General features: G+C 44.4%; 1 protein-coding gene across 2 annotated transcripts in view; it reads left to right on the top strand.

Moving 5' to 3' along the window:
- The window catches only part of nrg2a (neuregulin 2a), a 222,831-nt gene that overhangs the window by 190,640 nt on the left and 9,478 nt on the right, over positions 1-22,713 (top strand). The window contains exons 5-6 of one of the 2 annotated variants that reach the window (XM_055935269.1): positions 1,082-1,140; positions 9,358-9,381. In XM_055935269.1, coding sequence (XP_055791244.1) covers positions 1,082-1,140; positions 9,358-9,381 — 83 coding nt within the window. The remainder of the gene's footprint in view (positions 1-1,081; positions 1,141-9,357; positions 9,382-22,713) is intronic. The other variant, XM_055935270.1, reaches the window with a different exon arrangement.

Here is a 22,713-nt window from a genome sequence, read left to right as displayed (position 1 = left end):
TTGATATGATCTAATTAGATTTTTACTCGGACTGTTTTAGAAAGGCTGAGTTTGTTTAAGTGATGGTTCACTCCAGAATCCAGATGTTTTGAGCTCTTCAAAAGTTGTCTAATGTTGCCATGAGTCCATATCCTATATGGTCTATTTGATCCAGCTTTATGCCTCAGTCCCAATGTTTACATTTCTATGCTTCCAAGTTACCTGATTATCTACCAACAGGCGCCGTTGGATGCAGCTACAGTTTGTTTGCTAATAACTGGTGCTGTGGAAATGTTGCCTTCATGAGCATACATGTTCCTACCAGTGTTCATTTGTTTGAACACATGACACTATTGATTGTTAGATGATACAGATAGACTAGGATGGTAGAGATCATTGAGTCCTCATGGTCCTCATGGTCAACTGCCTTCTATTCAGCAAGAGACATTCACCCTTGTTGAGTGACACTCATTTCTAACCCAATTACTTTACTGAGTAAGCCAAAACCTAGTGATGCTTTATAGTGTAATGTTTCTGGACCACCATATTGCATATTGTAATGTAACCTCTCTTTCAGGCCTTCACCTGTAGCGTGTGTACAGACTTCACTGCTGCGTTTTTCATATCATGTTGTCCCCCTCTCCTCCTCCCCAGATGTCCAGATGGATTCTTCGGCCAGCGGTGTTTGCAGACTGAGCCGCTGCGGTTGCGCATGCCCAATCCTTACAAAAGTATGTTCACATGACACCAACAGCTGAGAACAGAGTCACGTTGTCACTGGGTTTCCTCTATGGTCCTCTTCCTCCTCCTCCTTCCTCTCAGGTCAACCAAAGCCATGGGAGGTGCGCGACACAATAGTGTCACCGTTGGGATCGTTTTGCTTCTACTGTCCCTGGTGTTGCTGTGGTTCTAATTCAGTTTTCTTCTGCTTCTTTCTTTCTCTGTCTTTCTCCTTTCACCTCCTCCCTGTCTCTTGTTCATATCCTCTCCTCTCGATACCCTCCATCTCTGCTCTCTCTCACTCCCTCCTCCCTCCGTCCCTTCTCCCTTCCTCCTCCCTCCCACCTCCCTCTCTTTTTGTGGATTTGTTTCTTTCCATCAGGTGTCCGAATGACTTTACTGGTGATCGCTGTCAAAACTACGTCATGGCCAGTTTCTACCGTATGTCCATTTCCTCTTCTGTCTATCTGTCTGTCTGTCTGCTTGTCTGTCTGCTTGTCTGTCTGCTTGTCTGTCTGCTTGTCTGTCTGCTTGTCTGCTTGTCTGCTTGTCTGCTTGTCTGCTTGTCTGCCTGCCTGCCTGCCTGCCTGCCTGCCTGCCTGCCTGCCTGCCTGCCTGCCTGCCTGTCTGTCTGTCTGTCTGTCTGTCTGTCTGTCCTGCATGTGGTACAGGATGTTGACATGTGGCATGACTCTGTGTTGTTTGGTCCTAATAGTTGTTGCTCTACCATCTGTGTGTGTTGACTCATCCCCGTGGCGATGCTCCGTTCAGACCAACATCGTTCATTTGTTGATGTTCTAATTTTAAAACAAATGACTGCATTACATAGAATTAGCGTAGAGATGCATTCACTGGATCCCTTCCACACGTTCAGTCGGCATGCGACTTGGTACTGAATGTCCTTGACATTGATATGTACAGTAATTGCATGTGCTCTGCTAGAATGGAATACTTGGATTGCTGTGTGTGTCTCCAGTTAGGGAGAAAATCAAAGTCATTTGTGATAACATTAGTGCTGATCCGTGGACAGAAATACCCTGATTATATTGCATTAGTTATCAAACAGGAATGTCAGGTAACATAGCTGTTAGGAATAAGACCGATGACGCCTGATTCAGCTTAATGACATTGCCAGTTGTAATACAAATTACATGACAGTCCTAATTGACTGATTACATTAACTGGTCATTATTCTAATTTCTCTGTATCTTTTGTCAATTTGTTATTGATAAGATAAACTACCCAGGGTACTTTTTGACTATCCATATTGCCCACGGATCATCACTAAATCCCATGGGAATGCAATAGGCAAAATGAGCATGTAGGTATTGCATCACTTCATATGGAACATGCTTGTCTGAATGAAATGCATAGGCAGTCTACAATGACAACACCTGCCTGGTCACATCATGGATCAGGACATGTATGGACAATGCCATTCTTAGTTGTATTCCCTGACCACACATGTGCACACGCACATACACACACACACAGAGCTTACCCTGCTATTCTCCTCACTGTTTTTGCAATAACAAGTCCCAAGCTTTAGCAGCAGCTGAATGCCATTCTCACAGTAAAACAACAAAGTCTGCCTGCTCTCACAAAGGTCCTCCTCAGCCCTGAGTTCCTGCCCTATAATTACATTACAGTTCACTATTAAACAGCACTAGTGGCCCGGGGCGACAGAGCTTAACCACACACCAGCGCTACACATTGGCAACCCCAGCAAGCATGTCCATCAACCTCACAATTACACCCAGATTAGAGACGCATGTGGAGAACTTGAGCTCGACAGCTCATCCCTCGAAGCTATTGGCTCTGATGTACAGTTAACTGCCCAAATAAAGGAAACACCAACATATAACGTGTCTTAATAGGGCGTTGGGCCACCACGAGCCAGCACAGCTTCAATGGACCTTGGCATAGACGCTACAAGTGTCTGGAACTTTATTGGAGGAATGCAACATAATTCTTACGCAAGAAATTCCATCATTTTGTTGATGGTGGTTTAAAACGCTGTCTCAGGCACCACTCCAGAATCTCCCATAAGTGTTCAATTGGGTTGATATCTGGTGACTGAGACACACCTACACACCCTTTAAACCCTCTATGCTCTTTGAGACCCCTCTTTCAAAGTCACTGAGATCTCTTCTAGCCATGGCAGCCAAAATAATGAGCAACTGGGCATTTTTCAAGTTACAAGTTTTATTGTCAAGTGCACAAATACAGTGAAATGCCTTTCTTACAAGGTCTAAACCAACAATGCAGTAATCACCAATGCAGTCATTTTTATAAGGGACCTTAAGCATGATAGAAAGTTAATTGTTAAATTAACTCAGGAACCAGACCTGTGTGGGAGCACCTGCTTTAAATATACTTTGTATCCCTCATTTACTCAAATGTTTCCATTATTTTGGCATTAAACTGTATGTTCGCATTCTGTGTGGGATCGTGTATTTGTGCCCCACTCAGGGTTGCTATGTTTCCCTGTGTTTACACAACAACATGACCCCTGCATTAACTAGTATTTACCCATGAGGAAATTTTTTAAGGGCAGTTTAAATCTCCACAAGGTATTGACTCCTCTTAAAATTTCACAAAGGGTTAAAGTGGTTATCTAGTAGGGTTAAGGTAGGGTTATAGTGGTTATATAGTGGTTATCTAGTAGGGTTAAGGTAGGATTATAGTGGTTGTCTTGCAGGGTTAAGGTAGGGTTATAGTGGTTGTCTAGTAGGGTTGAGGTAGGGTTATAGTGGTGATATAGTGGTTGTCTAGTAGGGTTAAGGTAGGGTTATAGTGGTTGTCTAGTAGGGTTAAGGTAGGGTTATAGTGGTTGTCTAGTAGGGTTAATGTAGGGTTATAGTGGTTGTCTAGTAGGGTTAAGGTAGGGTTATAGTGGTTGTCTAGTAGGGTTAAGGTAGGGTTATAGTGGTTGTCTAGTAGGGTTAAGGTAGGGTTATAGTGGTTGTCTAGTAGGGTTAAGGTAGGGTTATAGTGGTTGTCTAGTAGGGTTAAGGTAGGATTATAGTGGTTGTCTTGCAGGGTTAAGGTAGGGTTATAGTGGTTGTCTAGTAGGGTTAAGGTAGGATTATAGTGGTTGTCTAGTAGGGTTAAGGTAGGGTTATAGTGATTGTCTAGTAGGGTTAAGGTAGGGTTATAGTGGTTGTCTAGTAGGGTTAATGTAGGGTTATAGTGGTTGTCTAGTAGGGTTAAGGTAGGGTTACAGTGGTTGTCTAGTAGGGTTAAGGTAGGGTTACAGTGGTTGTCTAGTAGGGTTAAGGTAGGGTTATAGTGGTTGTCTAGTAGGGTTAAGGTAGGGTTATAGTGGTTATCTAGTAGGGTTAAGGTAGGGTTATAGTGGTTGTCTAGTAGGGTTAAGGTAGGGTTATAGTGGTTGTCTAGTAGGGTTAAGGTAGGGTTATAGTGGTTGTCTAGTAGGGTTAAGGTAGGATTATAGTGGTTGTCTTGCAGGGTTAAGGTAGGGTTATAGTGGTTGTCTAGTAGGGTTAAGGTAGGGTTATAGTGGTTGTCTAGTAGGGTTAAGGTAGGGTTATAGTGGTTGTCTTGCAGGGTTAAGGTAGGGTTATAGTGGTTCTAGTAGGGTTGAGGTAGGGTTATAGTGGTGATATAGTGGTTATCTAGTAGGGTTAAGGTAGGGTTATAGTGGTTCTAGTAGGGTTGAGGTAGGGTTATAGTGGTGATATAGTGGTTATCTAGTAGGGTTAAGGTAGGGTTATAGTGGTTATATAGTGGTTATCTAGTAGGGTTAAGGTAGGGTTATAGTGGTTGTCTAGTAGGGTTAAGGTAGGATTATAGTGGTTGTCTAGTAGGGTTAAGGTAGGGTTATAGTGGTTGTATAGTAGGGTTAAGGTAGGGTTATAGTGGTTGTCTAGTAGGGTTAATGTAGGGTTATAGTGGTTGTCTAGTAGGGTTAAGGTAGGGTTATAGTGGTTGTCTAGTAGGGTTAAGGTAGGGTTACAGTGGTTGTCTAGTAGGGTTATAGCGGTTCTCTAGTGGGTTATAATGGGTCTCTAGTAGGGTTATAATGGTTCTACAGTAGGTTAATACTTGTTCTCTAGTAGGGTTATAGTGGTTCTCTAGTAGGGTTATAATTGTTCTCTAGTAGGTTTATAATGGGTCTCTAATAGGGTCATAGTGGCTCTCTAGTAGGGTTATAATGGTTCTCTAGTAGAGTTATAGTGGTTCTCTAGTAGGGTTATAATTGTTCTCTAGTAGGTTTATAATGGGTCTCTACTAGGGTTATAGTGGCTCTCTAGTAGGGTTATAGTGGTTCTCTGGAATGGTTATAAAAGTTAAATAGTAGGGTGAAATTGGTTCTCTAGAAGGGTTATACTGGTTCTCTAGAAGGGTTATACTGGTTCTCTAGAAGGTTTATAATGGTTCTCCAGTATGGTTATGGTGGTTGTCTAGTAGGGTTATAATGGTTCTTTAGAAAGGTTATAGTAGGGTTATAGTGGTTCTCTAGTAGGGTTATAGTGGTTGTCTAGTAGGGTTCTAATGGTTCTCTAGTAGGGTTTTAGTGGTTCTCTGGTAGGGTTGTAATGGTTCTCTAGTATGGTTATAATGGTTCTCTAGTAGGGTTATAATGGTTCTCTAGTAGGGTTATAATGGTTCTCTGGTAGGGTTATAATGGTTCTCTAGTAGGGTTATAATGGTTCTCTAGAAGGTTTATAATGGTTCTCCAGTATGGTTATGGTGGTTGTCTAGTAGGGTTATAATGGTTATCTAGTAGGGTTATAATGGTTCTCTAGTAGGGTTATAATGGTTCTCTAGTAGGTTTATAGATGCTGTCTAGTAGAGTTATAGTGGTTCTCTAGTGGGTTATAGTGGTTCTCTAGTAGGGTTATAATGGTTCTCTAGTAGGGTTGTAATGGTTCTCTAGTAGGTTTATAATGGTTCTCTAGTATGGTTATAGTAGTTCTCTAGTAGGGTTATAATGGTTCTCTAGTAGGGTTGTAATGGTTCTCTAGTAGGTTTATAATGGTTCTCTAGTATGGTTATAGTAGTTCTCTAGTAGGGTTATAATGGTTCTCTAGTAGGGTTATAGTGGTTCTCTGGTAGAGTTATAATGGTTCTCTAATATGGTTATAATGGTTCTCTAGTAGGGTTATAGTGGTTCTCTAGTAGGGTTATAATGGTTCTCTAGTAGGGTTATAATGGTTCTCTAGTAGGGTTATAGTGGTTCTCTAGTAGGGTTATAACTTTATAAAAATAAAGTTTACAATTGGCTCATTCATCCCCCTCCTCTCCCCTGTAACTATTCCCCAGGTCGTTGCAGCAAATGAGAACGTGTTCTCAGTCAACTTACCTGGTAAAATAACTGTAAAATAAAAAATAAATAAAATAAAAATGGTTCTCTGGTAGGGTTATAATGGTTCTCTAATAGGGTTATAATGGTTCTCTAGTAGGGTTATAGTGGTTCTCTATTAGGGTTATAGTCGTTCTCTAGTAGGGTTATAGTGGTTCTCTAGTAGGGATATAATGGTTCTCTGGTAGGGTTATAATGGTTCTGTAGTAGGGTTATAGTGGTTCTCTAGTAGGGTTATAGTGGTTCTCTAGTATGGTTATAGTGGTTCTCTAGTAGGGTTATAATGGTTCTCTGGTAGGGTTATAATGGTTCTCTAATAGGGTTATAATGGTTCTCTAGTAGGGTTATAGTGGTTCTCTATTAGGGTTATAGTGGTTCTCTAGTAGGGTTATGGTGGTTCTCTAGTAGGGTTATAATGTTTCTCTGGTAGGGTTATAATGGTTCTCTAGTAGGGTTATAGTGGTTCTCTATTAGGGTTATAATGGTTCTCTAGTAGGGTTATAATGGTTCTCTAGTAGGGTTATAATGGTTCTCTAGTATGGTTATAGTGGTTCTCTAGTAGGGTTATAGTGGTTCTCTAGTAGGGTTATAATGGTTCTCTAGTAGGGTTATAATGGTTCTCTAGTAGGGTTATAATGGTTCTCTAGTAGGGTTATAATGGTTCTCTAGTAGGGTTATAATGGTTCTCTAGTATTGTTATAATGTTGTTTTTGCTTTGCATGAAAACAAGTAAATGTATGATATGCAATTAGAAAGTCTACACTCTACAGTATATGATCAAACATGCCCAATGTTTGATCATATACTTCTGTTTCCATGGCAATTCATGGTATATGATATATAGTATAGCAGTATTGTAGTTTTCTACAGTACATATCCATCAACATCATGCCTGTGCAAGTCAGCCTTGTGTGGATTTCAGGATGACAGCGCTCCTGTACACTATTTAGTTGCAAAATGCATAGCATATGTAATGTAAGCACCTGCAGATCTTTCCCAGAGCCCATGCATACAGCCTGCTACTGTACTGAACCGTACTGTATGTGCCAGCAGGTTATGGGAGCTCTCTCACTCTACATCGACATCTATCTTACTGTCATGTTATGTTTAACCTCTATGGAGTTGCACAATTTCCTCTCATTTCAAGAAGTGTATTCATTGTCAACTCTAGTCAACAGAGCCAAGCCTTTTTTCCTTAAATGACATGCTGAGACGACCTAGGCAGGGTGTGTAGTTGACATTTTTCAAACCTCCTCCATTACGGAAAGATACCCACAATTAAAATACTGTAAAAACATCAAAGCAGACCAAATATTTAATAAACATCGGGACCGACCATGGATATAATTCATTAATTACATTCGACCATTTATCTAAATCTTTTCCTTAGAAATGATCTGAAAATTCCCAACTATGCGTGACCCCTTGAGAGAGGACCTTTGCGTGTACACACAAGAGTAGCATTGGAAACAAGCTTGAGGCTACACGTATAATAACATGAATGACAAAAAAGGCAGACAGGGGGGGTGAAGCTCCACCCTCTCTCCACCCTCTCCCAGTGCGAGATCTGACATGTGTAATTTAATTCAGAGAGCACACTGGAGAGGAGGCCATTTCTGTACACCAATTTCCTCTAAACGTACACATGCCTGTCTATCACAGTTTCAAGTGTGCACATCCACAATAGAGGTCAGGACCACTCGACTGACAGCCAATAGACCACTCGACTGACAGCACTGCAGCAAAACATATAGATCCTAACAGGACTTTAGAAATCGACTCACTTTACTAGTCAGTCAGAGAATAAATGCATTTCAAAACCTAAGGATTAGCTTGTTGGCTACCATTTCTAATGACTGTATTGATTCCCTTGTGTTATTGCCCTACAGTGTAGATTGTGTACAGTAGAGACTGTTGTTTCACTGTAATATACATCGACCCTCTCCAGCATATATGGGCTAGTATTGCAATCCTCATCATGCTGTGAAGTTAGCTTTTTGAGGCCAAAACAGAACTAGGACATATAGAAGCATATAGAATCCCCTCCAGCCCTACACTCTCTCTCCGAACCTCATCCATCCCCTTATCCATCCATCCCACTTCCCTCCTCCTATCAGGGCGTCTCCCCTACCCCAAAGTTCTCATTGATGGCTCTACAGAAAGCTGGACCCGCTCAGCCCCCCCAAGAGCACGTTGTCATGACAACAGCTGGGATTTGCTGCAACCCGACTAGAGCAAGTGGGCTGTTAGAGATATGGGTTTAGCAGCTGGAATGGTGCAGCCCTTCTCCACTTCTTCCCATGCAATATAATCCCCCCTTCGAAGCTGATTGGATAACTTTGTTTTGCGGGTGAGGTGAAACATCACCTTAGCTTAGTCAATAGTATCAAGGTGTTGCTGGTCCTTAGATGAGGTTGGTGAACTGATTGCTGAGATGGACTCTGTCTTCCCTAATACATGTATCCCTCAGTGAAGGCAATCACAGGCTTCATGTCTCATACCTTCACACAGGCCTTCCATCACATGCAGAACATACACTTACAGTCTATCAGTCATCCCCTCCCTTCCCCATAACACGGTTATAATGTAATATTTTAGAGTGAATTGATCTGATTTTGTATTCCCATGGTATACAGGTAAGGTTTTTCTGTTAACATGTCATTGGACATGATACTATGGTCACATGTCATGTCCCATCAAATGTTTCCTGAATCTGAATGGAGTTTCCTGTGTTGAATGAAACATTAACATTGGACTGTGCTACCATGTAGTGAGTACCAGAAGAAGTAGCATCTAACATCCCTTATGATCAGGAAGATATATTTAATTAAATCATATATTCAAATCTATTAACTGGACGACTAATCTATACTTTCAAAACAATCTATGTTCTTGTGCTATAGACCCATCTGTCATGGTAATATAATGTTTCATTAGCTAAGTAGTGCACTATGTCTTAATCTGCCCTTAATGGATGGCCCAGAGATCCCATCTTGTCATTATGGCAGTGAGTTAAGTGGATATCTGGATTTGCATGCTCTAGTCTAGTCTAACTGCTTGCTGTTGTTTTGTCTGCTTGTCTTGTGTCTGTCTGTGGTGCTTGTTTGGCATGTCTTGATGGTCTTAGCTTGTTGTCCAGCTCCGTCCTGTTACTGTAACTGTTACTCATGACTCACCATCCGTGTCTCAACTGTCCCGTCAGTCCTGTCGCTCAATGCCCATACTGTGTATGTATATCTATTGTTTATCTATGTTGGAAGGTGTCTCTCCTAAACTGTTCTCCTCTTCTTTTTTTTGTTTTTCCAACTGTCAACTTTCTGCAATGGCAGAGCATCTTGGGATTGAATTTATGGGTATGGAACAATCGTTTGATTCCCAGCTTGAGTAGAGCTGTGTTCTATATCTCTTTCTGTTCCGTTTGACATGCTTCCATTCCCTCTGTGAGGTTGACTCTAAAGCAAATGGTCTGATTGATTAACCAATCAATCAGTCAATCAACCTTAACAGTATCTCATTGGGCTGAAAAATGCACTGGTCATACCCTGTGGAGCTGACCCTCCCTCTAACATTACCTGATCTGCAGCTGGACAAACCTCTAACATTACCGGATCTACAACTGGCCCTCCCTCTAACATTACCTGATCTACAGCTGACCCTCCCTCTAACATTACCTGATCTACAGCTGGCCCTCCCTCAAACATTACCTGATCTACAGCTGACCCTCCCTCTAACATTACCTGATCTGCAGCTGGCCCTCCCTCAAACATTACCTGATCTACAGCTGGCCTTCACTCTAACATTACCTGATCTACAGCTGGCCTTCACTCTAACATTACCTGATCTACAGCTGGCCCTCCCTCTAACATTACCTGATCTACAGCTGGCCTTCACTCTAACATTACCTGATCTACACCTGGCCTTCACTCTAACATTACCTGATCTACAGCTGGCCCTCCCTCTAACATTACCTGATCTACACCTGGCCCTCCCTCTAACATTACCTGATCTACAGCTGGCCTTCACTCTAACATTACCTGATCTACAGCTGGCCCTCCCTTTAACATTACCTGATCTACAGCTGGCCCTCCCTCAAACATTACCCGATCTACACCTGGCCCTCCCTCTAACATTACCTGATCTACAGCTGGCCCTCCCTCTAACATTACCTGATCTACAGCTGGCCCTCCCTCTAACATTACCTGATCTACAGCTGGCCTTCACTCAAACATTACCTGATCTACAGCTGGCCCTCCCTCAAACATGACCTGATCTACAGCTGGCACTCCCTCTAACATTACCTGATCTACAGCTGGCCCTCCCTCTAACATTACCTGATCTACAGCTGGCCTTCACTCTAACATTACCTGATCTATAGCTGGCCTTCACTCTAACATTACCTGATCTACAGCTGGCCCTCCCTCTAAAATTACCTGATCTACAGCTGGCCCTCCCTCAAACATTACCTGATCTACACCTGGCCCTCCCTCAAACATTACCTGATCTACAGCTGGCCCTCCCTCAAACATTACCTGATCTACAGCTGGCCCTCCCTCAAACATGACCTGATCTACAGCTGGCACTCCCTCTAACATTACCTGATCTACAGCTGGCCCTCCCTCTAACATTACCTGATCTACAGCTGGCACTCCCTCTAAGATTACCTGATCTACAGCAGGCCCTCCCTCAAACATTACCTGATCTACAGCTGGCACTCCCTCTAACATTACCTGATCTATAGCTGGCCCTCCCTCAAACATGACCTGATCTACAGCTGGCACTCCCTCTAACATTACCTGATCTACAGCTGGCCCTCCCTCTCACATTACCTGATCTACAGCTGACCCTCTTTCTAACATTACCTGATCTACAGTTGGCCTTCACTCTAACATTAGCATGGGTGTCCCGATCTGCAGTCCTCATCACTACATATACAGTATATTAGAACATCTCACAGGAGAGCAAGAGCAGTTTTCATCATAAACTTGTTTTAACTTCTAGTTCATCACAATCCCGGATCCGGGAGCACCCCCATCAGTAAAAAAGCTGACTAGCATAGCCTAGCATAGCGTCACAAGTAAATACTAGCATCTAAATATCATTAAATCACAAGTCCAAGACACCAGATGAAAGATACACATCTTGTGAATCCAGCCATCATTTCTGATTTTTAAAATGTTTTACAGGGAAGACACAATATGTAAATCTATTAGCTAACCACGATAGCAAAAGACACAACTTTTTTTCCCCACCATTTTTTTCCTGCATAGGTAGCTATCACAATTTCGACCAAATAAAGATATAAATAGCCACTAACCAAGAAACAACTTCATCAGATGACAGTCTGATAACATATGTATTGTATAGCATATGTTTTGTTAAAAAAAGGGGGGAATTTCAGGTATAAATCATAGTTTACCATTGCAGCCACCATCACAACTCTCACCAAAGCAACTAGAATAACTACAGAGACCAATGTGAATTACCTAAATACTCATCATAAAACATTTATGAAAAATACACAGCGTACAGCAAATGAAAGACAAAGATCTTGTGAATCCAGCCAATATTTCAGATTTTTTAAGTGTTTTGCAGCGAAAACACAATATAGCATTATATTAGCTTACTACAATAGCCAACCACACAACAGCATTGATTCAAGCCAACAATAGCGATAACGAATAAACCAGCAAAAGATATAAATTTTTTCACTAACCTTCTCAAACTTCTTCAGATGACAGTCCTATAACATCATATTACACAATACATATAGAGTTTGTTCGAAAATGTGCATATTTAGCGGCACAAATCGTGGTTATACAATGAGAATAGTAGCCAAGCTGCCAACAATATGTCGGGAGAAATCTTGGGAGAGGCACCTAATCTAATCAGTAACTAAATTTAAACTTGACTAAAAAATACAGGTTGGACAGCAAATGAAAGATACATTAGTTCTTAATGCAATCGCTGTGTTAGATTTGTAAAATTAACGTTACTATGACATACAGCGTGCGTTAAAGCGAGACCGCACCGAAATTAATGGGGGAATATGAGTTTTACATTTTTCAACAGAACAACGAATTAACATCATAAATAGTTTTTACTTTTTGATGAGCTCCCATCAGAATCTTGGGCAAGTTGTCCTTTTTCCAAAATAATCATTGCTCGGTTGTAGATTGTCGTCTTCAACTATGTAATTAGCATTAAACATTAGCCATGTGGGCCAGACGTGCCCAACTCACTAGAACGCAGCACAAATAAATACCCGAAAATCGCAATATACTGATATAAACTGATATAACTCGGTTTAAAATAACAACATTATGATGTCTTTAACACCTATATCGAATAATATCAGAGCCGGATATATCTAAGGGCTATAACGGAAGCTTTCTAGAACGCCATCCTGAGGTCTGTCTTGCGTCATTGCGAAGGAAAGAAAGGACCCCACGTTGCCAGCCCATTTATAAGGCCTCAGATCTGCCTAGCAACTCCATTTCAATTCTCACTATTCGCTGACATCCAGGGGATGGCGTATGCAGTGCATCTCAACCAATAGAAGACATGCAAATTAATAAACCGACCTCAGAACAGCCTGCAGATTTCAGATTTCTCACTTCCTCATAGGAAAATTGCTCCAACTCGAGTTCTGTTTTACTCACAGATATAATTCAAACGGTTTTAGAAACTAGAGAGTGTTTTCTATCCAATAGTAATAATAATATGCATATTGTACGAGCAAGAATTGAGTACGAGGCAGTTTAATTTGGGAACGAAATTATTACAAAGTGCAAACAGCACCCCCTATTGAGAAAAGGTTTTAAGGGACTATACACTGAAAGCTTGATTCATGGATCCCCCCCCCCCCGCTCAATCTATCTTCTTCAGGAAGTAGATGCCCCATCCATCTATCCTCCCTTCAGGTAGTAGATTACCTGCCCATCTATCTTCTCTTCAGGGAGTAGATTCCCCCTCCATCTATCCTCTCTTCAGGTAGTAGATTCCACTCGATATTTCATCTCTTCAGGGAGCAGATCCCCCCCCCCCATCAGTCCTCTCATCAGGTAATAGATACACACTCCATCTATCCTCTCTTTAGGGAGTAGATCTCCCCCCATCTATCATTTCTTCAGGTAGTAGATTCCCCCTCCATCTATCCTTCTTCGGGGAGTACATTTCCCCTCCATCTATCCTCTCTTCAGTTAGCAGATTACCCCTCAATCTATCCTCTCTTCAGGGAGTACATTCCCCATCCATCTATCCTTTTTGCAGGTAATAGATTTCCCCCATCTATCCTCTCTTCAGGTAGTAGATTCCCCCTCTATCTATCCTCTCATCAGGTAGTAGATTCCCCCTCAATCTAATCTTCATCAGGTAGTAGATTCCCCCTCCATCTATCCTATGTTCAGGTTGTAGATTCCTCCTCCATCTATCCTCTCATCAGGTAGTAGATTCCCCCCTCCATATATCCTCTCTTCGGGTAGTAGATTCCCCCCTCCATCTATCATTCTTTGGGGAGTAGCTCCCCCCTCCATCGATCCTCTCTTCAGGTAGTAGATTCCCCCTCCATCTATCCTCTCATCAGGTAGTAGATACCCCCCTCCATCTACTATTCTTTGGGGAGCAGCTCCCCCCTCCATCGATCCTCTCTTCAGGTAGTAGATTCCCCCCTCCATATATCCTGTCATCAGGTAGTAGATTCTCCCTCCATCTATTCTTCTTCAGGTAGTAGATTCCCCCTCCATCTATCCTCTCATCAGGTAGTAGATTCCCCCTCCATCTATCCTCTCATCAGGTAGTAGATTCCCCCTCCATCTATCCTCTGTTCAGGTTATAGATTCCCCCATCCATCTATCATTCTTTGGGCAGTAGCTCCTCCCTCCATCGATCCTCTCTTCAGGTAGTAGATTCCCCACTCCATCTCTCCTCTCGTCAGGTAGTAGATTCCCCTCCATCTATCCTCTCATCAGGTAGTAGATTCCCCCTCCATCTATCCTCTCATCAGGTAGTAGATTCCCACTCCATCTATCCTCTCATCAGGTAGTAGATTCCCCCTCCATCTATCCTCTCATCAGGTAGTAGATTCCCCCTCCATCTATCCTCTCATCAGGTAGTAGATTCCCCCTCCATACATCCTCTCATCAGGTAGTAGATTCCTCCTCCATCTATCCTCTCATCAGGTAGTAGATTTCCTCTCCATCTATTCTTCTTCAGGTAGTAGATTCCCCCTCCATCTATTCTTCATCGGGTAGTAGATTCCCGCCTCCATCTATCCTCTCATCAGGCAGTAGATTCCCCCTCCATCTATTCTTCTTCAGGTAGTAGATTCCCCCTCCATCTATTCTTCATCGGGTAGTAGATTCCCGCCTCCATCTATCCTCTCATCAGGTAGTAGATTCCCCCTCCATCTATTCTTCTTCAGGTAGTAGATTCCCCCTCCATCTATTCTTCATCGGGTAGTAGATTCCCGCCTCCATCTATCCTCTCATCAGGTAGTAGATTCCCCCTCCATCTATTCTTCTTCAGGTAGTAGATTCCCCCTCCATCTATCCTCTCATCAGGCAGTAGATTCCCCCTCCATCTATTATTCTTCAGGTAGTAGATTCCCCCTCCATCTATCCTCTCATCAGGCAGTAGATTCCCCCTCCATCTATTATTCTTCAGGTAGTAGATTCCCCCTCCATCTATCCTCTCATCAGGTAGTAGATTCCCCCTCCATCTATTCTTCTTCAGGTAGTAGATTCCCCCCTCCATCTATCCTCTCATCAGGCAGTAGATTCCCCCTCCATCTATTATTCTTCAGGTAGTAGATTCCCCCTCCATCTATCCTCTCATCAGGTAGTAGATTCCCCCTCCATCTATTCTTCATCAGGTAGTAGATTTCCCCCTCCATCTTTCCTCTCATCAGGTACTAGATTCCCCCTCCATTTATCCTCTCATCAGGTAGTAGATTCCCCCTCCATCTATCCTCTCATCAGGTAGTAGATTCCCCCTCCATCTATCCTCTCATCAGGTAGTAGATTCCCCCTCCATCTATCCTCTCATCAGGTAGTAGATTCCCCCTCCATCTATCCTCTCATCAGGCAGTAGATTCCCCCTCCATCTATTCTTCTTCAGGTAGTAGATTCCCCCTCCATCTATCCTCTCAGTAGATTCCCCCCTCCATATATCCTCTCATCAGGTAGTAGATTCCCCCTCCATCTATCCTCTCATCAGGTAGTAGATTCCCCCTCTCTCTATCCTCTCATCAGGTAGTAGATTTACCCCTACATCTATCATTCTTTGGGGAGTAGCTACCCCCTCCATCTATCCTCTCATCAGGGAGTAGATTCCCCCTCCATCTATTATTCTTCAGGTAGTAGATTCCCCCTCCATCTATCCTCTCATCAGGTAGTAGATTCCCCCTCCATCTATCCTCTCATCAGGTAGTAGATTCCCCCCTGCATCTATCATTCTTTCGGGAGTAGCTCCCCCCTCCATCGATCCTCTCTTCAGGTAGCAGATTCCCCCCTCCATCTATGCTCTCATCATGGAGTAGATTCCCCCTCCATCTATCCTCTCATCAGGGTGTAGGTTCACCATCTTTCCTCTCTTCAGATTGTATAATCCCCTGCATCTATCCTCTCTTCAGTGAATTGATACCCCCTCCATCTATCCTCTAATCAGGGAGTAGGGTTTCCCCTCCATCTATCCTCTCATCAGGGAGTAGATCCCACCCCCATCTTTCCTCTCTTCAGATAGTAGATTCCCCCTCAATCTAACCTCTCTTCAGGGAGTAGATTCACCCTCCATCTATCCTCTGTTCAGGTTGTAGATTCCCCCTCCATCTATCCTCTGTTCAGGTTGTAGATTCCCCCTCCATCTATTCTTCTTCAGGTAGTAGATTCCCCCTCCATCTATCCTCTCATCAGGTAGTAGATTCCCACTCCATCTATCCTCTCATCAGGTTGTAGATTCCCCCTCCATCTATCCTCTCATCAGGTAGTAGATTCCCCCTCCATCTATCCTCTCATCAGGTAGTAGATTCCCCCTCTCTCTATCCTCTCATCAGGTAGTAGATTTACCCCTACATCTATCATTCTTTGGGGAGTAGCTACCCCCTCCATCTGTCCTCTCATCAGGGAGTAGATTCCCCCTCCATCTATCCTCTCATCAGGTAGTAGATGCCCCCCTCCATCTATCATTCTTTGGAGAGTTGGTCCCCCCCTCCATCGATCCTCTCTTCAGGTAGTAGATTCAACCTTCCATCTATCATTCTTTGGGGAGTAGCTCCCCCAACCATCTATCCTCTCTTCAGGTAGTAGATTCCCCCTCCATCTCTCATCAGGTAGTAGATTCCCCCTCCATCTCTCATCAGGTAGTAGATTCCCCCTCCATCTCTCATCAGGTAGTAGATTCCCCCTCCATCTATTCTTCCTCAGGTAGTAGATTCCCCCTCCATCTATCCTGTCATCAGGTAGTAGATTCCCCCTCAATCTATCCTCTCTTCAGGTAGTAGATTCCCCCTCCATCTATCCTCTAATCAGGTAGTAGATTCCCCCTCAACCTATCCTCTCATCAGGGAGTAGATTCCCCCCTCCTTATATCCTCTCATCATGGAGTAGATTCCCCCTCCATCTATCCTCTCATCAGGTAGTAGATTCCCCCTCTCTCTATCCTCTCATCAGGTAGTAGATTCCCCCCTACATCTATCATTCTTTGGGGAGTAGCTACCCCCTCCATCTATCCTCTCATCAGGTAATAGATTCCCCCCTCCATCTATCCTCTCATCAGGTAGTAGATTCCCCCTCCATCTATCATTCTTTGGAGAGTTGGTCCCCCCCTCCATCGATCCTCTCTTCAGGTAGTAGATTCCCCCTTCCATCTATCATTCTTTGGGGAGTAGCTCCCCCATCCATCTATCCTCTCTTCAGGTAGTAGATTCCCCCTCCATCTCTCATCAGGTAGTAGATTCCCCCTCCATCTCTCATCAGGTAGTAGATTCCCCCTCCATCTCTCATCAGGTAGTAGATTCCCCCCTCCATCTATCGTTCTTTGGGGAGTAGCTCCCCCATCCATCGATCCTCTCATCAGGTAGTAGCTCCCCCCTCCATCTATCCTCTCATCAGGTAGTAGATTCCCCCTCCATCTATTCTTCCTCAGGTAGTAGATTCCCCCTCCATCTATTCTTCATCAGGTAGTAGATTCCCCCCTCCATCTATCCTCTCATCAGGTAGTAGTTTCCCCCCTCCATCTATCCTCTCATCAGGTAGTAGATTCCCCCTCCATCGATCCTCTCATCGGATAGTAGGTTCCCCCTCCATCTATTCTTCTTCAGGTAGTAGATTCCCCCTCCATCTATCCTCTCATCAGGTTGTAGATTCCCCCTCCATCTATCCTCTCATCAGGTAGTAGATTCCCCCTCCATCTATCCTCTCATCAGGTAGTAGATTCCCCCTCCATCTATCCTCTCATCAGGTAGTAGATTCCCCCTCCATCTATTCTACTTCAGGTAGTAGATTCCCCCTCCATCTATCCTCTCATCAGGTAGTAGATTCCCCCTCCATCTATTCTTCTTCAGGTAGTAGATTCCCCCTCCATCTATCCTCTCATCAGGTAGTAGATTCCCCCTCCATCTATCCTCTCATCAGGTAGTAGATTCCCCCTCCATCTATCCTCTCATCAGGTAGTAGATTCCCCCTCCATCTATCCTCTCATCAGGTAGTAGATTCCCCCCTGCATCTATCATTCTTTCGGGAGTAGCTCCCCCCTCCATCGATCCTCTCTTCAGGTAGCAGATTCCCCCCTCCATCTATGCTCTCATCATGGAGTAGATTCCCCCTCCATCTATCCTCTCATCAGGGTGTAGGTTCACCATCTTTCCTCTCTTCAGATTGTATAATCCCCTGCATCTATCCTCTCTTCAGTGAATTGATACCCCCTCCATCTATCCTCTAATCAGGGAGTAGGGTTTCCCCTCCATCTATCCTCTCATCAGGGAGTAGATCCCACCCCCATCTTTCCTCTCTTCAGATAGTAGATTCCCCCTCAATCTAACCTCTCTTCAGGGAGTAGATTCACCCTCCATCTATCCTCTGTTCAGGTTGTAGATTCCCCCTCCATCTATCCTCTGTTCAGGTTGTAGATTCCCCCTCCATCTATTCTTCTTCAGGTAGTAGATTCCCCCTCCATCTATCCTCTCATCAGGTAGTAGATTCCCCCCTCCATCTATCCTCTCATCAGGTAGTAGATTCCCACTCCATCTATCCTCTCATCAGGTTGTAGATTCCCCCTCCATCTATCCTCTCATCAGGTAGTAGATTCCCCCTCCATCTATCCTCTCATCAGGTAGTAGATTCCCCCTCCATCTATCCTCTCATCAGGTAGTAGATTCCCCCTCCATCTATTCTTCTTCAGGTAGTAGATTCCCCCTCCATCTATCCTCTCATCAGGTAGTAGATTCCCCCTCCATCTATTCTTCTTCAGGTAGTAGATTCCCCCTCCATCTATCCTCTCATCAGGTAGTAGATTCCCCCTCCATCTATCCTCTCATCAGGTAGTAGATTCCCCCTCCATCTATCCTCTCATCAGGTAGTAGATTCCCCCCTGCATCTATCATTCTTTCGGGAGTAGCTCCCCCCTCCATCGATCCTCTCTTCAGGTAGCAGATTCCCCCCTCCATCTATGCTCTCATCATGGAGTAGATTCCCCCTCCATCTATCCTCTCATCAGGGTGTAGGTTCACCATCTTTCCTCTCTTCAGATTGTATAATCCCCTGCATCTATCCTCTCTTCAGTGAATTGATACCCCCTCCATCTATCCTCTAATCAGGGAGTAGGGTTTCCCCTCCATCTATCCTCTCATCAGGGAGTAGATCCCACCCCCATCTTTCCTCTCTTCAGATAGTAGATTCCCCCTCAATCTAACCTCTCTTCAGGGAGTAGATTCACCCTCCATCTATCCTCTGTTCAGGTTGTAGATTCCCCCTCCATCTATCCTCTGTTCAGGTTGTAGATTCCCCCTCCATCTATTCTTCTTCAGGTAGTAGATTCCCCCTCCATCTATCCTCTCATCAGGTAGTAGATTCCCCCCTCCATCTATCCTCTCATCAGGTAGTAGATTCCCCCCTCCATCTCTCCTCTCATCAGGTTGTAGATCCCCCCTCCATCTATCACTCTTCAGGTAGTAAGCCACCCCGTCCATATATCCTTTAATCAGGTAGTAGTTTACCACAACATCTAACATCTCTTCGGGGAATAGATTCCCCATCAATCTATCCTTCTTCAGCTTTTAGATCCCCCCTCTATTTATCTTCTCTTCAGGTAGTTGATTCCCCTTCTATCTATCCTCTCTTCAGTGAGCAGATTCCCCTTCTATCTATCCTCTCTTCAGGTAGTTGATTCCCCCTCCATCTATCCTCTCTTCAGTAAACAGATTACCCCTCCTTCTATCCTCTCTCCATGGAGTAGATTTTTTACGCATTAGTTTTCCACCTCCATCAATCCTCTCTTCAGGGAGTAGATTCCCTCTCCATCTATCCTCTCTTCAGGGAGTAGATTCCACCTCCATCTATCCTCTCTTCAGATAGTAGATTCCCACTCTATCTATCCTCTCTTCAGATAGTATATTCCCCTCCATCTGTCATCTCTTCAGTTCGTAGATTCCCCCTCCATCTATTCTCTCTTCAGGGAGTAGAATCACCCTCCATCTATCCATCTTCAGGGAGTAGGTTTCCCTTTCCATCTATCCTCTCTTCGGTGAGTAGATTCCCCCTCCATCTGTCCTCTCTTCAGAGAGTAGAATCCCCATCCATCTAACCTTTTTCAGGGAGTAGAGTCCCCCTCCATCAATCCACTCTTTAGTTTGTAGATTCCCCCTCCATCTATCCTTCTTCAGGTAGTAGATTCCACCTCCATCTATGCTCTCTTCAGATAGTAGATTCCCCCTCCATCTATCCTTCTTCAGGTAGTAGATTCCCCTCCATCTTTCATCTCTTAAGGGAGTAGATTCCCCCTCCATCTGTCCTCTCTTCAGGTAGTAGGTTTCCCCTCCATCTATCCTCTCTTCAGTAAACAGATTACCCCTCATTCTATCCTCTCTCCATGGAGTAGATATTTTAGAGGTATTAGTTTTCCACCTCCATCAATCCACTCTTCAGATTGTAGATTTCCCCTCCTTCTACCTCTCTTCAGGGAGTAGATTCCCCCTCCATCTATGCTCTCTTCAGTTAGTAGATTCCCCCTCCATCTATCCTCTCATCAGGTAGTACAATCACTCTCCATCTATCCTTTCATCAGGGAGTAGATTCACCCTCTATCATCTCTTCAGATAGTAGATTGCCCCTCCATCTATCCTCTCATCAGGGAGTAGATCCCACCTCCATCTTTCCTCTCTTCGGGTAGTAGCTTTCCCCTCCATCTATCCACTCCTCAGATAGTTGATTTCCCCTCCATCTATCCTCTCTTCAGGGAATAGATTCCCCCTCCATCTATCCTCTCTTCAGGGAATAGATTCCGACTCCATCTATCCTCTCTTCAGGGAATAGATTCCCCCTCCATCTACCCTCTCTTCACAGAGTAGATTCCCCCTCCATCTATCTTCTCTTCAGTTAGTAGATTCCCCCTCCATCTATCCTCTCGCCAGGTAGTAGATTCACCCTTCATCTATCCTCTCATCTGGGAGTAGATCCCCCCTCCATCTATCCTCTATTTAGGTAGTAGATTTCCCCTCCATCTTTCCTCTCTTCAGGGAATAGATTCCCACTCCATCTACCCTCTATTCACAGAGTAGATTCCACCTCCATCTATCGTTCTTCAGCGTGTAGATTCCCCCTCCATCTATCCTACCATCACGGACTACATACCCCCTCCATCTATCCTCTCTTCAGGGATTTGAATCCCCTCCGTCTATCCTCTCTTCAGGGAACAAATTCCCCCTCCATCTATCCTTCTTCAGGCAGTAGATTCTCCCTCAATCAATCCTCTCTTCTATGTGTAGATTCTCTCTCCATCTTTACTCTCATCAGGTAGTAGATTCCCCCTCCATTTACCATTTCATCAGGTAGTAGATTCCCTCTCCATCTATCCTCTATTTCGGTAGTAGATTTCCCCTCCATCTTTCCTCTCTTCACAGAGTAGATTCCCCCTCCATCTACCCTCTCTTCACAGAGTAGATTCCCCCTCCATCTATCCTCTCATCAGGTAGTAGATTCCCCCTCCATCTACCCTCTCTTCACAGAGTAGATTCCCCCTCCATCTACCCTCTCTTCACAGAGTAGATTCCCCCTCCATCTATCCTCTCTTCACAGAGTAGATTCCCCCTCCATCTACCCTCTCTTCACAGAGTAGATTCCCCCTCCATCTACCCTCTCTTCACAGAGTAGATTCCCCCTCCATCTACCCTCTCTTCACAGAGTAGATTCCCCCTCCATCTATCCTCTCATCAGGTAGTAGATTCCCCCTCCATCTACCCTCTCTTCACAGAGTAGATTCCCCCTCCATCTACCCTCTCTTCACAGAGTAGATTCCCCCTCCATCTACCCTCTCTTCACAGAGTAGATTCCCCCTCCATCTACCCTCTCTTCACAGAGTAGATTCCCCCTCCATCTATCATCTCTTCAGGGAATAGATAACCCCCCATCTATCCTTCTTCAGCGGGTAGATTCCCCCTCCATCTGTCCTCTCTTCACGGAGTAGATAACCCATCCATCTATCCTCTCTTCAGGGAGTATATTCCCCCTCCATCTGTCCTCTCTTCATGGAGTAGATAACCCCTCCATCTATCCTCTCTCAGGGAGTAGATTCCCCCTCCATCTGTCCTCTCATCAGGGAGTAGGTTCCCCCTCCATCTATCCTCTCATCAGGGAGTAGGTCCCCCCTCCATCTATCCTCTCTTCAGGGATTAGGTTCCCCCTCCATCTATCCTCTCTTCAGGGATTAGGTCCCCCCTCCATCTATCCTCTCTTCAGGGATTAGGTTCCCCCTCCATCTATCCTCTCTCAGGGAGTAGATTCCCCCTCCATCTGTCCTCTCATCAGGGAGTAGGTTCCCCCTCCATCTATCCTCTCTCAGGGAGTAGGTTCCCCCTCCATCTATCCTCTCATCAGGGAGTAGGTTCCCCCTCCATCTATCCTCTCTCAGGGAGTAGATTCCCCCTCCATCTGTCCTCTCATCAGGGAGTAGGTTCCCCCTCCATCTATCCTCTCATCAGGGAGTAGGTTCCCCCTCCATCTATCCTCTCTCAGGGAGTAGATTCCCCCTCCATCTGTCCTCTCATCAGGGAGTAGGTTCCCCCTCCATCTATCCTCTCTCAGGTTGTAGATTCACCCTCCATCTATCCTCTCATCAGGGAGTAGGTCCCCCCTCCATCTATCCTCTCTTCAGGGATTAGGTTCCCCCTCCATCTATCCTCTCTTCAGGGATTAGGTCCCCCCTCCATCTATCCTCTCTTCAGGGATTAGGTTCCCCCTCCATCTATCCTCTCTTCAGGGATTAGGTCCCCCCTCCATCTATCCTCTCTTCAGGGATTAGGTTCCCCCTCCATCTATCCTCTCATCAGGAGGTGTGGTGCCCGACTAGACTCTGACTCCCTCTGGAATCTTCTCTCTGGGGTTGATGACATCAGACTAATCTTCGTGAGCCTCCATGGCTCTACTGTTTACTTCAGAATAAACAGTCCTTAGTTTCATGTGATTCTGTTAGCACACACC

Source organism: Salvelinus fontinalis, chromosome 10, assembly GCF_029448725.1.
Source record: "Salvelinus fontinalis isolate EN_2023a chromosome 10, ASM2944872v1, whole genome shotgun sequence".
In the NCBI taxonomy this organism is placed as follows: Eukaryota; Metazoa; Chordata; class Actinopteri; order Salmoniformes; family Salmonidae; genus Salvelinus; species Salvelinus fontinalis.
Note: the sequence above shows the minus strand (reverse complement) of the source record. Positions and strands in the feature narration are given on the sequence as shown.